Source organism: Acartia tonsa, chromosome 2 (genome assembly GCF_053477335.1).
Source record: "Acartia tonsa isolate MP-2025a chromosome 2, ASM5347733v1, whole genome shotgun sequence".
In the NCBI taxonomy this organism is placed as follows: domain Eukaryota; kingdom Metazoa; phylum Arthropoda; class Copepoda; order Calanoida; family Acartiidae; genus Acartia; species Acartia tonsa.
This window is the reverse complement of record NC_137261.1, coordinates 4,101,322-4,119,676: the sequence shown is the minus strand read 5'-3', so window position 1 is coordinate 4,119,676 and position 18,355 is coordinate 4,101,322. Positions and strand designations below refer to the sequence as shown.

The following is an 18,355-nucleotide window of genomic DNA, read 5'->3' as shown; positions in this document are numbered from 1 at the left end:
GAAGACAATATTCATATTTAAATTAAGGTATTAAAAATAAAACGACTAACAAAACAGTCAAAAGGCAGCAGGACTGCTAATGTTATCGTTCGCTTCAATATGCTTCAATCAAAAGCACGAGAGCTCAGATAATCGTATTATTATTAAAACTCTATATTAAATGAACATCGAGGCAGACTGATATACAGGCAAACAGCTTACTTTAGAAATAGAGTCGCTTCACTTACAATTTTCAGAATTAAAAATCTGTTGCGGATGATGTTCAAATTAATTTTGAAATAAAATAATATAAATAATAAAATAAAGGGGGGCGGGGCACTCCCCACTTCCCCTACAACCCTATTAAATAAATGTATATTAGTATAGCTAGGGAAATTAGGGAATGGATTTGTTGAATTTTAGGGGGAGGGGAAAGAGGGGTCAAATTTGCCATAAATATGCTTGGAAAATATTACTATAACATTTATGTTCAATTCGTTGATATTTGAAATTTAAGTAAAGACTAAAAGGAAACTTGAAAAAGAAAAGGTTTCACCTTTCAATACTAAAAGAAATTATATTAGATTCAGTTTCTTATAGGTTTTTTAGGAAGATTTCATAATATAAATAGTTTAATTAAATCTCAGTAGAAAGACAATGATGATACACAAAATTTCCCTTTAGAGATAAAATTAGTGGTTAAAACGTTTGAACACAACTTTACAAAGAAACCAATCAAAATTCAATAAAAGTCCCCAAAGCTGTTAAGAAAAAAAAAAAAAAAAATTGGGAACTATATTAATAAACAGCCCATTGTCTACGCTTTCCCTACATAGAGAGTGATAGATCTTTAAAAACAGAAAAGCTTAACTTTTTACTTAAAAATCAATTTCTCTTATTAAAAGGCAGTTTAAAGAGTAGACGCTTATTAGCTACATGAGTGTAAGTAATGATTGTGCCGTCGAAACGCAATTCCCTCAGAGCATTCAGGAATAATAACAACAGACAATTTAACAAATAGATAGAGAAGCTTCGCTACTTATTATATAAGTCAGAAGAAAATTGACATTTATAGAAATAATCTATTGTTAAAAATCAGCAAAACCTTTTGCAAACTAATATTAAATATTAATAGTTCTTGATATTATGAAAATTAATTGCCATTTGAAAGTCAAATACACAAAAAGAATCTAAAGGGTAAAAGAACAAAATACATTAACAGAAAATGTATCTTAGTTTAATAAATAAAAGCTAAAAATAGTATTTCCTTATTTAAGAACATAAGATTGCATATTTTTTTTGGAAACAGGATTTCATTTTCAATTTACCTACATTAAAATAATCTTAAGTAAGCTACTTAAACATTAAATCTCTAATATTTAGCAAATAAATCTTTTAAAAGTTAATATGGTTGAACGTAGATAAGGAGAAGCTTTGATTTAAATAATCTTTCGTGCAGTAACTGTTTCAAACATCGAGGGAAATATTAATATAATTTGATTTTACTTATTTGTATTTTTAAAAATCCTTTTTCCATCTAGCACAGTTTTGTTAAGATAACGTCTTCCACATTAAGTATGAAGCTCTAATGTCATATTATAAAGATTCCAACAATAATTAGGCTTAATATTGAAAGCGGAGCAACGTCCAATAAAAAAAAATTCGTTTTCAAATGGACATTAATTTTAATTAAGGATTTTAAAATATAAATATTTGGCAAAAATGTCCACATTTTTTGCAGTCATATCATCCAAATAATACTTATAGTAAAGTGTATTTGAGATTCTCCAAGGGAAAGTTTGTAGAATATTTGATATATTCAATTTATGAAAATCAATAGTTTTTATGGATGGCTTGACATTATCATATCCAAGATAAGGGTAGGGATGGATATATTAATGAAATAGGTTTTTGTCTGAAGTACTTAATAATTTTTAAATTGACGGAGTTCTCCTTTTTAGGGAAGCTTTACTTATTTACCGGGATAGTTTTAGGCTATTTTCTTGCTTCTTCTATACCCCTTGTTTATAGAGATACCCCAAGATGCTAAAAGCGCACCCACTAGTTTATAATAAACTAATTAATTAAAAAAACACGATAAAGCGGAGTAGTTTTCAATTTTTATATAAGTTTATTGAAAACATTTAGAGACTATGAGAGACTTGTCACAGTGTTGTTATGTAAAAGTAAGCCTTACCTCACAGATAGCCGTGGCTCCAGCTTTTCATTGTCCAGTGATTGGCCTGGCCTGTCATTAGTAATTTAGTCTGTGCGTTGGCCTATCAATAGTCATTTTATTGTATGACGTCATTACTTTATAGGCACTCTAAAGAGCTTCGATATTTTGTCATAATCCTTGATCTTTTTGTGGAAAAAGTATTTGTCCATATACAAATGTCACAAAACTGAATAAATTATAAATTTTCTTATTCCTAAAAATAGCAGAAAATGTTATGTATATATTTTTATGAATATTTCATATTTAAGCTTATAAGTCAATAAAAAGATATTAGTTTTATTAGCAATAACTTTTTGCCTTTTAAACTTTAGGAAACTTTTTGTCTAATTTCATGGGAAAATATAAAATTATATAATTTTTCTAAAGGTAGTAAACTAATCGTTTTTAAGTTCAGTGTCTATAAATTACATTTGTACAATAATGTACATACATCCTCACATCAAAATGAATATATCTGGGCTTAAATAACGGTATGTTGGAACCATCCTAACGGTTTAACACCATGTATGAGATTATTAAAGATTCCTATCACGATGAGGCTTAATCTTGTAAAAAATATTCTTCTCGAAAGTCAGTGAGTAACCTCTTACATTCACAAATTTGAAATCTTTTGATAAATTCTAAATAAATAAGATTTATTTTCCTATCCGCGGACAACTATAAATACCATAGTTAGATATTCATTTGGAACTTGGTCTGATTTTTTGAGCTTCTTTTATGGATGGTTTTATCCTTGTTACACAATTATTCTGAAATCTTTTTTTACAGTATGGCTTCGAGGCCGATTAATAGAATAGAACCGGTTCCCAGCCATATTGAAAAATCATGTATAGTATTGTTTTTTCTACAAATATTGAAACAAAACCGATTTTAATCTTATAATTTTTCCTTTTATTAATATTCGTTGAAAGCTGTCTGTAATGCGATAAATATCTATTATAGTATGGCTTCAAGACCGATTATTATCCGGTGATTCATAGAACCTTAAGAACCATCAATAAAAACAACATAGAATTAATGCCATTACTTGGCTTGGGCCTTCGGCCTCGAGGGACCAACAGAACTGAAATAAATTTTATTATTTTTCCGCGGAATGCTGTCTATAAAACAATTGATGCGATAAATAACTATTACCAATTCCCTGATTTTTCCCCCACTAGCCAGATACACCACTAAGCTAATCCATCTAATTAGACCAGGGTGAAGAATGTAAAGCTTAGTCTTGGGTAGATATTGTATTATTTATAATCAAAATAGATAGCTAGAAATCTCATCCATATATGTTCTTTACATTGAATACTAATAATGTTGACAGCTATTTTAAAAGGTATTCTATTTGAAAAGGAAAAAGTCGAGGCTAAAGGCTGATGTTATGCTCAGAAGGATCTGTAGTATCAATTTAAAAAGAGTTACTTTTTACATATTTTGTTTGCAATTAAAAAGGCCTTGATTTGGTCAATACATTTTTGAAAGTGTAAAATTAACTACCTGACAATTAATTTATACATCTCTGCCTCTCATCCATATATGTTTATTTCAATAATAAATTCCTCCTTCTTCAGAAAATACAATGGGTTGAATTAGTATATTATTTTGTATTTTTAACAGAGGCTGTGTGTGCATCTAGCATCTAGGTGCTCTATATTCGAAAAAGATAGCTTAAAACCATCCCAAGACTTGAATCTCAAAATAAAACACCCTGAAACCATCATAGAATCTATAGGAAACTTTCCTAAGATAGAGAACCCAATCAGTTCAGTAGTTATCGAGATCTTAAGCTTCAGACAAAAAAACTTTACTAATTATATAATAGGATAGACAATTTTAAATAATTTATGATGAATAAACAATAATGACTATATGATATATATTCGTGAAGATTATCAAGAAATTCAAGAAAATCTGCATGTACTTATGTTGGTCTATATGTCTTTCCTTATTCAATAATAAACATTTTACATAAAAAATATCAACAAGAGAACTGAAAAAAATTGGAGAAAGAATAACAAAAAATCTTTGCAATAAAAATATAAATATTTTGTTGCAATTTTACCCCCAAATGTGCCAATGTGGTTTGCACTGAACCTTTTGGCAAGTGAAGGGGTTGTGTAAATATTCCTCCCACAAAGCAGGATAAATGAGTGTCCCTTGCAGATAACCAAAATGTCAAGTTGGTCAAAGTAACAAACACATAAATATAAAACTAAGTGTGAAAAAAATGAAATAAACATAGAGGATTGTGAAAAGGTAGAAAGCTAAGGATGATCAAGTAATTAGTACAATTATGTCCAGAATAGCGGCGCAACAAAAGGCTTATTCAGTTTTTAATAATAAAATGTAAAATATATATAACATCAAGAACAATTAACCTAAAAAAGCAAATCATAATCACAAATAACAAGTCTATCAGTGTAACCTTACATGACTGTCTGTCTATGTACTGGTCTATACAGGCAACCAGGCTTACACTTAGTACCTATTTATTGACTTACTTTGTAACCATAGTATTTCTCAAAATATAATATAGGTAAACAAATGAGAAAAAAATGTTGGTTTCTTATTAATGAATTAATTTCTTTGCTAATTTGCAGTAACACTTTTCTAAATGGACCTCATATATGATGCAGAAGGTAATAGCCGGAGAAGCTGAGAGAAAGAGTAAATAGGCTTTCAGAGAAAGAAGTAGAGAGAGAGAATAGCTCCGAGAGGTGTATAATACAACATATAGATTAAGGGCACTATGCAATTTTAGTGGACTTTTTCTTTAGATATTATTCTTTACTTAATGGTCACAAAATGCATTTTAAAACTTTAGTTACAGTACATTGTAAGGTTTTTCTAGAATGTCGGCAATTCTTCATCAAAGGACAAAATTTTGTTGCGTTTTTATTTCATTATTCTTTAGATTGTATATCTTTTTTTTTAAATTAAAATGAATACAAAAAGTAATCTAAAGTCATTGAAATTTTTATGAATATAAATATAATGTTCCCCCAAAATGAATTTTCTATAGTAAAAGGGGGGTTTATTTATAGTTTTGTTGGGTGATGATGACCATTTGGCAATTGGCTGGACCCCCCCCCCCTTTCCCAAACCCAATCAAACTAATCTGTTAGATGAACTAACTAGTGGTTGTCGCCAAATTGTATAATTCTAGTCCCTACGCGGACACAATAAGTTGTAAATTAATAATTATAGTATTGGCGCAAATTCTACGCGGTGTCTTAAAATCACGAAACCTTTCAATTTTGTAAAGATCTAATAAAATATTTTGGCTATGATAAAAATAAATTAATAGAAATAATGAAATATATAAGCTTTGCCCTTGGCTTCCAGGGGCTTTGCAATTTGAGGGGGGGGGGGGGGTAGAGACACTCCAAGATTTGTAAAAATGCTTTATAAAAACATATATATATCCACCTCTTACTGGACAAAAACTTGCCCATGACTAATAGTAATACAAAGTCATTCTAAAATTTGTTTCACCCATTGATTCAACCGTTTCCGAGATCTTACTAGAAACATATACACAAAGAATACAAATAAGTATCATGTTTTTTTAAATTACAAAAAAATTGTTTGCCTTTTTTGTCTTAAGAGATAAATAATTCCGAAAATAAGAAATAACCAAAGATAACCAAACAATATTATCTTAGAATGTCTGTATAAAGGTTAACTTTACTCTATCTGACTACTTTTATGAAAAAACCTTGATGTGCTCTAAATAAAGTTTATATATATCCAGCACAAAACTTTGAACAATAAAATGCAATGAAAAAGTTGTTTAATCTACCCACTAGCTACACAACACAAGGATATTGTCATACATATTTTCACAAAGTTTTGAGTAAATGTAAGTTTTCATTCTTTACCGCTATAAATGTATTTTCTCGTATTCATTCGAATCCGGTGGATAGGAACCGGTTCTCATAAATACGAAAAAACTATGTCTAGCATCGTATTATATCCAGTTTTCTACGAATATAGAAATGTACAATCATAAGATTAAAACCAGTTTTTTTAGCCGGTGCTATGTCATGCTAAAAAATATCCAAGATGTTTTATTGTAAAAATTTAATTAAATCTTTTTCTAGTACTAGTTGCTGCGTCCCCAGCCTCTAGGGTAGGATGGATATGTCAGGAAAATAGCCTAAAACCAACCCAAGGCATATAAAAACCTGCCATGAAAAGCATTACTAAACCGGACCAGCCATTTCCGAAATCTGAGAAAAAATATCTTACAACTCTATATTATTTAGCTTAAGATATTTTTTTGTTCGACAACACATTTCCATGAAAGAGAAGTATCCATAAATCCTGGCGCTAGCCTCTTCCTTTCAATTTCTTTATCAAAGCAAACTTTTCTTTCAAAGTTTTGGTTTGGAAAAGTAATTTATTTATGGAACTTGGTTTTATTCTTATTATTTACTTAATGACATGTATTGTAACAGGTTGAACATTTTTTTTTTCAAGGATATCATTAATGGTGGAGAAATTTCTACTTGTTATTTCAGTTTTATTTTGAAATAAAAGTTTTTTATTTAAACTGGTGTACTATAAGATTAAACATTGAATGCATTCGCTTTCTGAATTTCTTTCCTTCGGATTTTAATTATTTAGCATAGGTTACAATATTTTTTCCATCAAAAACTAACAATTAAACATATTGTTAAAGTATTTTACTTAGAAACCAAATGAAAGTCAACTCTCAGATATAGCTACGACTTATAAAAGTAAAATTGATAAAACAGTTGGTGAAATATATAAGCAAGATTGTATGTATATGTTGAAAGAAATTTCAAAGGAATACAAAATACATAAATGTGATATGTATATATTGAAAAAATGTATCTATAAATTCGCAGAGAATCAAGTTATGCATGATTAACAACCACAGCTCCTCCCCTTTAACATAAAAACCTTCCCTTTCTATTCTCCTTTTCCAATTTTCCCTATCCCCTTAAATTGTGTGCCCATCTGCCCCCTATGGCCTGAAGATGCGCACATTTAGATGGGTTCAATCTGGAGGAGGGGGAGAGGGATGGAAGGTGTTATCGCGGAACCGTATGGTGGAACTATTATGACCCGTTCTACACCGGTCAGATCACCAAAGGTCCCATAGTTCAGAGAGCGCACATATAAACACACTCTGACTGAACCAAAGGTGTATCCACCCCGCCCTTTCCTTTTCCTAAACTCGCACAATTCCCCCCCCCCCCCCCTCCTTCGCCCGATCAGCCTGATCTGTAATATGTTCTGTCTCTCATTATACAATCTCTCTCTCTCTCTCACTCAGTTTTGAATGGGTATTGTGTGAGTTCAGTACCTTTGGCTAACCAAGATAAACTTTTATTTAAATTTTCCTACCATATAATGCTGTTTATCAATATATCTATTAGATAAGTTCAACATAACAGTAATTGTTTCAAAGTTGTGAACAAATGTTATTCAAAACACCTTTCACAATTTTAAAGGTTTGACATTTCGTGTTTGAGTGTTATTTCAAATTTTCAAACAAGTGAAAATACTCTGGATATATAAAATTTATAGAAAATACTCTTATTCTAGTTCTATTTCTGTAGTGATAGATAGATAAAGTCTCCTCTGCATTAAGCGGAGACTTGTATCCTTAGCAGTTACTATTAATTACACTGGTAGAATGGCGCTGGTAGCGCCGCAACCCCACCATATCTCAGCCTCGGTATGGCGGGACTCGTCCATGATCTCATCAACCTCATCGCCCATCTCCTCGACGACGGGCCACCAGTTGATGGCAGCTGGCACCTTCTCACCGCCGCCCCCGGACTCCAAGACGTCGGATTACACCATTGTGCACACAAAGTCGGAGTACGGCGATATCAAGTCTCTGTCACAAAGTAATAATTCATCCTCCGGTCTGATATCGCCGACAACTACTTGTATCCCGTCCTCAAACATGTCACAGTCTTCGGATGGCGATAGCAGCAACAAAAATGATGGCGAGTTGGGCGAGACTGACTTGATTTGTGTGGTCTGCGGAGACAAGTCAAGTGGGAAACATTACGGCCAGGTCACTTGTGAAGGCTGTAAGAGTTTCTTCAAGAGGTCAGTGCGACGAAATTTAACGTATCAGTGTCGGGGTAGCAAGAATTGTCCCATAGATCAACATCATAGAAATCAATGTCAACACTGTAGGCTTAAAAAGTGCTTCAAGGCAGGTATGAGAAAGGAGGCAGTTCAACCTGGCCGCGTGCCACCCCACCAAAGTCTCATGGGTTTTCCTGGATTTACAGGTCACTCTGACCCACTGGGAGCCCCGTCCGGATACCTCTCCAGCTATATTTCCATGCTGTTACGAGCTGAACCCTACACGACCCGCTACGGCCAGCTGCAGATGCAGAACAACATGACTGGCATCGACAGCATCTGCGAGATGGCTGCCAGGATCATGTTCTCCTCCGTAGAGTGGTCCAGAAACATACCTGGGTTCCCCGAGCTTCAGGTGACCGACCAGGTTGCCCTGCTGCGACTTGTCTGGTCCGAGCTGTTTGTCTTGAACGCTGCCCAGTGTAACATGCCGCTGCACATAGCTCCTCTATTAGCCGCAGCTGGTTTGCATGCTTCACCTATGGCCGCTGACAGAGTTGTGGCCTTCATGGACCATATTAGGATTTTCCAGGAACAGGTGGAGAAGCTGAAATCTCTTCATGTTGATGCTGCTGAATATTCGTGTATGAAAGCCATTGTTCTATTTACTACAGGTAAAAATATTCACTAAACCTCTCATTCAAAAATACAATACAGTAGAATATCAAATAAACTTTTACCTTTTTTTTATATGGCCTCGTTAATGAATATTTGATCAAAATTACCTTCTGTTATTACAGTTTTTGTTCACAGTTTATTTTTCATAAATTTTGGTCATACCCCCAAAACTTCCCAAAATTTGAGCCAGTTTTTGCTCCATATATGCTGTATGCTTTGATTTGATTTGAACAAGTGCAACCACTTCCCTTTTCCCTCCCCCTTTTACCCTCAAACAAATTCACATTAGTTCAACCCCATTTTTCTAGTCTTCCCATGGAAAGGGGCATTGGTTATAAAAGCAAATTGTAGAACATGACAGAAAAAGATTTTAGGAGTTAAAATTTATTACAATCTAAAATATTTTTTTTATCAAAATAAAATCAAATAAAATAAAAATTTATCAGACTTCTTTGGTATTAATGAATATAACTGATCCCAATGACGACTAAAATATCAGGCAATTTATTTCATGTTAACATTATGTCCATCACGGCCAATTTATCAAATGCCATATAATCGACAAAAACAATTAATTTTTTTTTTGTCTACATGATTCTTCTTTTCTAAAATGCTACCTTAATTTTTCCACAAACTTTTCTACCATACAATATGTTATTTTATAATATGTTTAACCAGCCCCGATCCTGTTTCTAAATATGCCTGCAATGAATCAAATTAATCTTATATGGAATGTATGTGTTGTATACACACATACACACTAACTCCAATTCAAAATAATCAAGCCACAGTTTTTGTTTCTTCTTCATTTGTTCAGGCTACAAAAAGTGTTTTTTTTTATGTGCCTATCATTTAGATTTTAATTTAGTTGTATTTTTCTTTCACTAATATGATAAATTTATAGTAGACGAATATTATCATTCTCTTAATCAATAACTTAAGTTGAAAGTTGAAAAAAGTAAATATTCACCAATGAATGCTTTTTCTTTAGCATAAATCATCATTTTAACATTTTGAAAAATCAACGTTTTAATTAAGACGTGTACCTTTAATTTAAATAACAAATTACACATAACAAGGATGACAACATCCATAAAAGCGAAGCACTGAAACGGTAGGACAAACGGACATTAACACTTGTATAGTGTTAGAACTTAATTATCATAATATAAATTTATAAGAGTCAAAGCAAAATTGTAAGTAAATTTGTTGTAAAACTGCTTGATACAGGATAATTTTTATGGACATACTTACATTTTTAGGGCTTGATTATAGAGTTGCTTCGCTTATTACATTATACTTTGTTGTCCCAGGAATCAATATAATAAAAATCAGATCAATCCGATGATTTGATCACATAAAATTTTGTTGTTAAAAAAGTAAAAAAGTCAACATGTTTAAAATGGACGTACGGACATTTTGGTAATGATTATAGAGTTGCTACGCTTTCTAAATCGTACCTAACTACTAAAGGAATCACCATGCAAAATTTGAAATCGATAGGACAATTCTAACATGCCTAAATTAACGGAAAAAGCTATCCGTTACGGACGTACGGACGTACGGACGGACGGACGGACGGACGTACGGACGGACCGACCCTAATTATAGAAAAGCTTCGCTTTTAAAAAGCTAGAGTCAAGATAAGAAGAAAATGATTAAAAGTTAAATAATATGTTTTTAGATGAAAGTGGGGATGGGCCAAAAAAAGGTTGGGAGTGAAAAGGGCAAGGGATGTTTCATTATCAGAGACAAATATTCGCATAAATAATCTAACTGACCATACGTCTGTATGTTTATCTTGTACTTATGATTATATTTGCTGATTGTTTTGGAAAATTAAGAATGGAAATTGGTTGAAATAAAATAAGCAAATACCTAGAGTAATTTATTTACAGTACCTTCCAAAAATTACTATTTTACTACTTAAAATATCCACGAGAATTGACAAAAACTCTAATTGTAAAAATTAAATCAAATTTAATTTGGCATCCACATGGATTCTTTTCTACACCTGTAGAAATGTGTATAATTTATGTTTTACAGTTTAATTTTTATAATAATTGTATGTTTCTATTCTAATATTCTAGTTTAGACAAGACGTTCAGCCTTAATGAAACAATTTGTTAACTTCACCTTTTGCTAGCACAGCTCAGCCATCTATCTTTGTACAGAACATTATCAGTTCAGCAACCTACCATTATGCAGTAAACAAATTATTATCTTTCATAACGTTAGTTTAACTGTATAAAGATTGTTTAATGTAAATATAATATGCAAAGTAGATTTCTTCAAATCTAACCCAATCAAAGAGTTCTTTGTGAATAACAAATTTTATTTATTCAAGTTGAGAAATGATTAATTTGTGGAGTGGTTATTCAATTACTTGCGGTACAATTCTTTAATTTACTTAGATAATTACATTATTTATGTATTATTCCCCCCTAAATATACATCCCTCCATTTAGATATGTACCACCCAACCAATTTAAACATCAAAAAGAGTTGAATCTTCTTCGAGATAAAAATGCTAGGGTGTTAAAAAAATGTAAATGTATTAGGTTATTAAATTTCAACATATCAAGAATGAGAATTTGTACCTTTGAAAACAATTGACTGTTTGTTTTCAGAAGCTAATTTTTTTAATATTTATTTTTTTATAGCACCCTTTCATAAAAGGATTGAGGAATGAAAAAAAGTTTTTTAATTTATTAAGTGGTAAACTGGGAAGGACAGAAAAGTTTTGATGGCAAGTTTGGCTGCGGACATAGGACACATACAATAATATACATATCAGGATTAAAAAGGACAAATGGGGCGAAAAATTATTTTTAAAATTTAAAAAAAACCTTTGTTACTAATGATTATAGCAGTTTTCAACTAATTCAAATTAAAATTGCATATAAATATGAATTTATTGAATTGCCTATCTGATATATTTCTGTTGAAACCCATGTCAAAAAATATACATACAAACTTTTAACTTTTTCTGTCATATACACTTTCTTCTTTTGACAAATATATATTCTTTTTTTTTGTTAAGCTATAGGTTTTTTAAAATTTTTATGTTTAAAGTCTTAAATTTGAATGCATTGATGTTCTAAAACACAAATTATATATTTGGTAGATTTTATTCTTTTAAAATCTTATCTTTTAAAATTATTTTGTCATAACAATCAATTTCTTAGGTGCTAAAAACGTTGGGGACAAAATAAAAACATCCTTTCAGTTAAAATAACTTTTGTTTTATCCTTTGTCTGACTGGTTTCATATTTCCATTTTATATTTTGAAACATACACCTCCAAATATGAAAGGATATTATATGTAGAAAAGTATATTTGATCAGTGGATAATAGACAAATTTTATGAAAAAAAAAGTTAAAAAATACACCAAATAAGATTTTTAAAAGTGGTTTACCCAAAGGATTGGTTGAATTCTATTTGATTCTTGACGTGATTTAAAATAAATATTTTTTTCATTATTCATTTCATTTATATAACAAAATAAATTTTAAGAAATTTAATCCATTTCTGGTGGCATATACTTAATACTATTGTACATATCAAGAAAACTAGATTTATAGACATATTGGTAGAAAACGGATCGAATTTCTTAAATCTGAAATGAACCTTAGGGAGAAAATATATATTTTTATAATCCTTTTTTTTTCAAAATACAATACAGTATGTGGAAAACAAGAATAAAGAGATTATTAATTTTTTATATAAAATTTTAATTATTGAAACGTTAATATCAAAAAACTTTTTTTTTTAAAGTTTGAAAGCATTTGATTCATAAAAATTATGCCAACTTTCCTAACCCTTGAACACCGCAGGGATTAGATTGTTCATGGATGAATTATCCTACAAGTGGCACCATATTTTGCACCTTACAAAATAATCTTTAAAATGCTCTGCAAAAAATTGCACACAAATAAATCTTTACAAAAAATAAAAGAATTTGAGGTCTATTGTGTTTGAAAATAGATTTGCAGATGGTATAAGTATTATCAAAATGAAGTTTTAAATAGATTCCGTTAAATGTTTATTAATCAAAATACTTATGTTTTTATTTCGACTGTGAAAAATATTTCTCCCTCTTGTCTTTTTATCTGTACCAAATTTTTTTTTATTTCATTATGATATTTTTATCTAGAAGTATTGTCGGCTTCCATGGTAATGTAAGGAAGCAAAATTGAGCTAGATTATTATTAAATTATGATTTATATCAATGATTACCTAAAGAATACTCATATTAAATTTAGCTCACATGCATTTTTATTTAATAATCAAGGAAATAAGAGTTTGGGGACATATGGCTTTTTTCTGTTGATAATTTGATTAATTTTCACTAGAAATTTGTTTTGTATATGGAATTATTTCAAATTTTAAAAAAGTAATTTATATCGTTACATAAATATGCAGTATTTTTTGGGTCAAGGCATTTCCTTTGATCACGATTACAAATATTTGAATGAAATACAAGAATATAAAAACCACCCTTATTAAATCTTCTCAGCTATAATGGTGGGCGGAGTTATGGGGGGATGAAAAAAATAGCACAATTCAGTTAATCCCTTTTTAACAACACTTATATTGTAACATTTTGTCTGTGTTGTGTGTGTGTGTGTGTGTGTGTGGTTTGTGTGTGTGTGTGTGTGGTGTGTGTTATTTAGGGGATAGTGACTATTATTACGAAAGTCTAAAATTGAAACAGACTAGACTAAGATTTATATAAAGAAAAGTCCATTAACCTATTAATATATTTTGCTTTTAAAGTCTGGATTATATGCTGTGTAATTGCTATATACAATTTACTGTTATTTTTTAAAACTAGACTATGAAATATCATTTAACTGTAGACATAACAGTGTAAATTTTTTTGCACTTAGTAGTTTTAAAAATAATTTCTTTTTTACTGTTGTTTAAAAAAGAACCTATGTCCCTGTCCTTTCTTGGTTTAAATACAAAACTATTTCTAAGCTATCTTGGTAAAAAAAAACACACACATATCCATATGACAGTTAAGACGTGTTGTATTTTTGTTATCATGTATTTCCTGTGTGCTGGTATGTGATATGGTTATTTCACAGGGAGAATCGAACAGACAAATAGACACCCCAATGCCAATTTTTTTCTAAAAAGGCCCATTTTATGCATATTGTCATCCTTGTATTAAATCAAACCAGATAATTTTACAGGAATATAAAGTAGGTGTTACCATTAAATTAAATCTTCATTGTCAACTTTCATGGGTATTAATCCACGAAGGATTCCACCAAATAGCTGCAGAACCCTTAGCCGTTTGGATGTCTAATATAATCATAACGTACTTGAATCAAATAAGTTTCGAATAACCTAACCTATATAAATTAATCCAAGAAATCTCGTATGGGTGAAACTTTTTGATGTTGCTAATATTTCAAAATTTTGATGTTGCTAATATTTCATTTTTTGTGTAATTTACTTTTCTTTTATCCTTTTAGTTATGCTTATTCCTTTTTACATCCTTTTGTAAATCCTTCAACTCTGTTTAGCATAATTTTAAATGGATAAGTGTGCCGTAGGCTAGGGCTTCTGCCAGATATTTAATTAAATTTTTTATTTAAAATTCTGGAGATTTTAAAAAAACACTTTGACAGAATATTATTTCAAAAAAACAAATGTCACAAATTTCTATCGTAACAAATTTAAATATTATTTTATAACTTTTATTTGATTTAATTTTGAATGAAAGGTAAACTATAAAACTCTTTAAATAACAAATAAATTGGAAGGAAATTATGAATAAAATCTAAAATATTAAAAAAGAATATTCGAATCAATTTTAGTTTTGTCAAGATCTCTGAGATATATATAGCGCCAAAAGTGAGAGAATCAAAGTGGGGGAAGGTTTAAATTCCCTCCGAACTTTAATTTCCACTCCTCTATCTATTCCACTTGAATAGATGTGTGAAATCATCCTTTAGTTTCCACCACTCTCTTTCTCTCTTTATTCATCTCCTCTTTCTCTCTTTATTCAGCTCCTCTTTCTCTCTTTATTCAGCTCCTCTTTCTCTCTTTATTCAGCTCCTCTTTCTCTCTTTATTCATCTCTCCTTTCTCATTTTCCTTATCTTTACTCCTGTCTAAATAGATTTGAATCTTTAAGCATTTAGTGAATACATAATATGAAATGTGTGTGTGTGTGTTTTGGTTGTATGGTTGGTTTAACTCTTCAATAATCCTACAATTTAACCTAAAATTAAATATGATATTTATTTCATGAACATCATTTATCAAAAAACTAATATTTATCTTTTCATTTCAGACGCTATTGGCCTAACGTCCCCACCAATCATCGAGCAGCTGCAGGAGAAGTCTCAGTGTGCGCTGGAGGAGTACTGCAGGACCCAATATCCCGCCCAACCGACCAGATTCGGCAAGCTCTTGCTTCGGCTGCCGTCACTCCGCACAGTGTCCGCGTCTGTGATAGAACAGCTCTTCTTTGTCCGTCTGGTCGGTAAGACTCCCATTGAGACACTTATCAGGGACATGCTTCTCTCTGGTAATACCTTCCAGTGGCCTAGCACTTCTATGGGTTGCTATATGTGATAAATATAGCCTAAACAAAAAATAACAATATAATAAAAGATAAGTTGTATTTATATAGACTGAAATCAGAATTTCTTTAAAGAGTAACGACTGCTTTTAATTTTTCAACACAAGAAAATTCAATCTTGAAGATCTCATCGCTATCTATCTGGCATAAAGTGAAATAAAATATGTTATTTTTTCATTGTATGTTTTTATATACATCTTGAAAAAGGTCTTAAATGTGTATGTATGTTTAGTAATCATTTAAAATTCGTATTTACAGTTATTTAAACCCACCGTTAAGATTAAAATTTTTGTTTGTGCATTAAAGGATCTTTGCATATTAAAATTTGAATATGAAATGAAGTTATACTCGTGTAGGTATTCTTGAGGCAGATATCTTAATTTATATTTGGTGGCAGGTGTCCATTGATACCCCCCCCCCTCACATGCATATCTGTGCTGTATATCTGAACTTATGAACTCTCTTTCAATTCTTTGTATTGTATCTTTAAAGCCCTATCTCTGTTCGTGTCCCCTCCCTTTTATACCCACCCCTTTAAATATTTTTAAACCAAAGCCTTCCCTTTATTACCATAAACTATTCCTTCCCCTCCTAACCTATAGAAAATGTATCTTTTAAAAGTCACCATAATTTCTTCTAAAGATTACTATTGCGCCAACATAAATATTTTAGAAGCGAGGCTCCTTAATAATTTGCTTTGTTTGTTGTTTAGTCCATTTACAAATGTATTTTTTTTTCAGAAAAAAATCATCCCTTAGAACTTTTTATGATTTTTATGCTGCGCTGCTTTTTCATTATTCTTCTTGTTATTTAAAAACTATTATAGAGTCGACAGCTTGACACAAACCAATGAATTAGATAAATGTAAATAAATTTGTTATAATCCTTTTTAAGTAAAAAGAGTTTTTTGTTGCTTTTAGCCACTTAGGCTAATGATAAGATAATGGAAATACTCCCGCCCCCCCCCCCCCTCTAATAAATCGTGGGTGGGTGTACATATTTCTAATCAGTGTGTTCTCCCTTTGCCCGATAACATTGTGACTATAACCATTTGTTAAGTTTTAACAATCTTATCTTTATCTTTCTTTTCTTTCTGTTTCATTCAATGGTTTAGTAATGGTTAACACAAATTTTAATATGACCTTCTAACTTGAAAGTACTTAACCTTACAATAAATTTTTCTTTACTCTTTAGCAAATTAAACCTGCAAAAATCTTGCCAAAGATTTTATTTTTCTTAATGGCTTAGCAGCTTTTGATTAGCGGTCAAATGGCGGTTCCCTTATCCTTATTTTTATTGCTTTAAGTTTTTAAAAAACTATTTGATGTAAAATGTAAAAAAGTGTTAAATCTTGTCTGTTACATATGATAATTAAACACTGTGATATAAATTTATTATTATTATTATAAAAATAAAACTACTACAAAGAGCTATCAATTTTTATGAAACAATGACTTAATAGTTCTTTTTTTTAACATTGTCTATAGTTTCATGTTTAATAGCTTTATAGTGAGATGTATAAAATTGACTTTTATGAAAATAAATTATGATTTAATATATATTTTTTTCTTTCTTAATCTTTTGAGTTAATGATCAGAACTTAACACTAATATTTGGTGTATTTTTATTAGCCAATCTACTCTACAACTTACTTTGTTAGATCGCTATTTTTTTTTCTTTTGTTTGACATTCTGACTTCTACTTCTTGGTTTTATAATTATCTTTTTTCATGATTTATATTGTAAAAAGTAAAAGAATATACAAAACTTAGGTTTGAATATTGTTGATTATTGAGCTAGCTAGGCAACAATCATGAAAATTTAACCTTTCGTTGTAGATATCAAAATTGCAGGACAAAAGCTTTCACAGCAAAAACCACGCAGATAGAATTGCCATCTTTTGGTGACTTCTTTATGGGATATGCAAATTGCTAGATTATAAGGGCATACGAATTGGGATTGAAAAAAGGCGGCTTAGTTTGATATGCCTAGATCAATTTGATATTTTATTACTGCTGAAATGTAATATCTACCAAACAAGCGTCTACATAGACAATAATAAAAAAAGATCCACAAAATTGAAGCTACGCAAGTTCGATGGACAAACAAACATTGACAAACATAGAGAGACTACACTTTAACTTACGGACCTTTTGGTTGTAATGATAGAGTTGCTACGCTTTCTAAATTGTAAATAGCTGATTCAGGAATTGAAATGAAAAGTTTGTATTTAATAAGACAATTTTAACCTAAATTAACGATCAAAGTAATCATTTGCGGTCGGACCACCCGAATTGTAAAAAATCTTTATAAAAAGAAATGTTTTGCTATGATGGTTTTTACTATGTGGATTTTTGTCCAGGATGGTTCTTGAGCCTTTGTTTTATTCTTGTAAAAAATGTGAAAATATAATTAAGTGCTACCAGGAACTAAGAGATAAGAAACTGTAAGATAAATTAACATTTACATTGGAATTCCTTTAACGAAAAATTAAGAAATACCAAGAAATTTTTAACCGAGGAAGATGATAGTTATTTATCACATCGTATTATAGACAGCTTTCCGTGGATATCAAAATGAAAAATTAAAACTAGTTTTGTTAGACCCGAGAGGCCGAATGCCAAGTATAACAAAACTGGTATCAATTTGATTATTTTTATTTTAGTATTTGTTAAAAAATTGTCTGTAATACTATAAATAATCTTTTAGCATGGCTATTAACTGGTTCTAATTTAGCGGATATAAATCGGTTTCAAAGCGATTCTAGATTTCCCCCCCTAATGGTATATCCCT

The 18,355-nt window shown here is 30.7% G+C and overlaps 1 protein-coding gene across 1 annotated transcript; it reads left to right on the top strand.

Moving 5' to 3' along the window:
* The first annotated feature begins 7,512 nt into the window (after window positions 1–7,512).
* Window positions 7,513–17,122, top strand: LOC145334222 (nuclear receptor subfamily 2 group F member 1-B-like). The gene is made up of 2 exons (XM_080179601.1): window positions 7,513–8,958; window positions 15,273–17,122. The coding sequence occupies exons 1-2, from the start codon at window positions 7,878–7,880 to the stop codon at window positions 15,554–15,556; spliced, it is 1,365 nt and encodes a 454-aa protein (XP_080035727.1). The 5' UTR covers window positions 7,513–7,877; the 3' UTR covers window positions 15,557–17,122.
* Window positions 17,123–18,355: the final 1,233 nt, after the last annotated feature.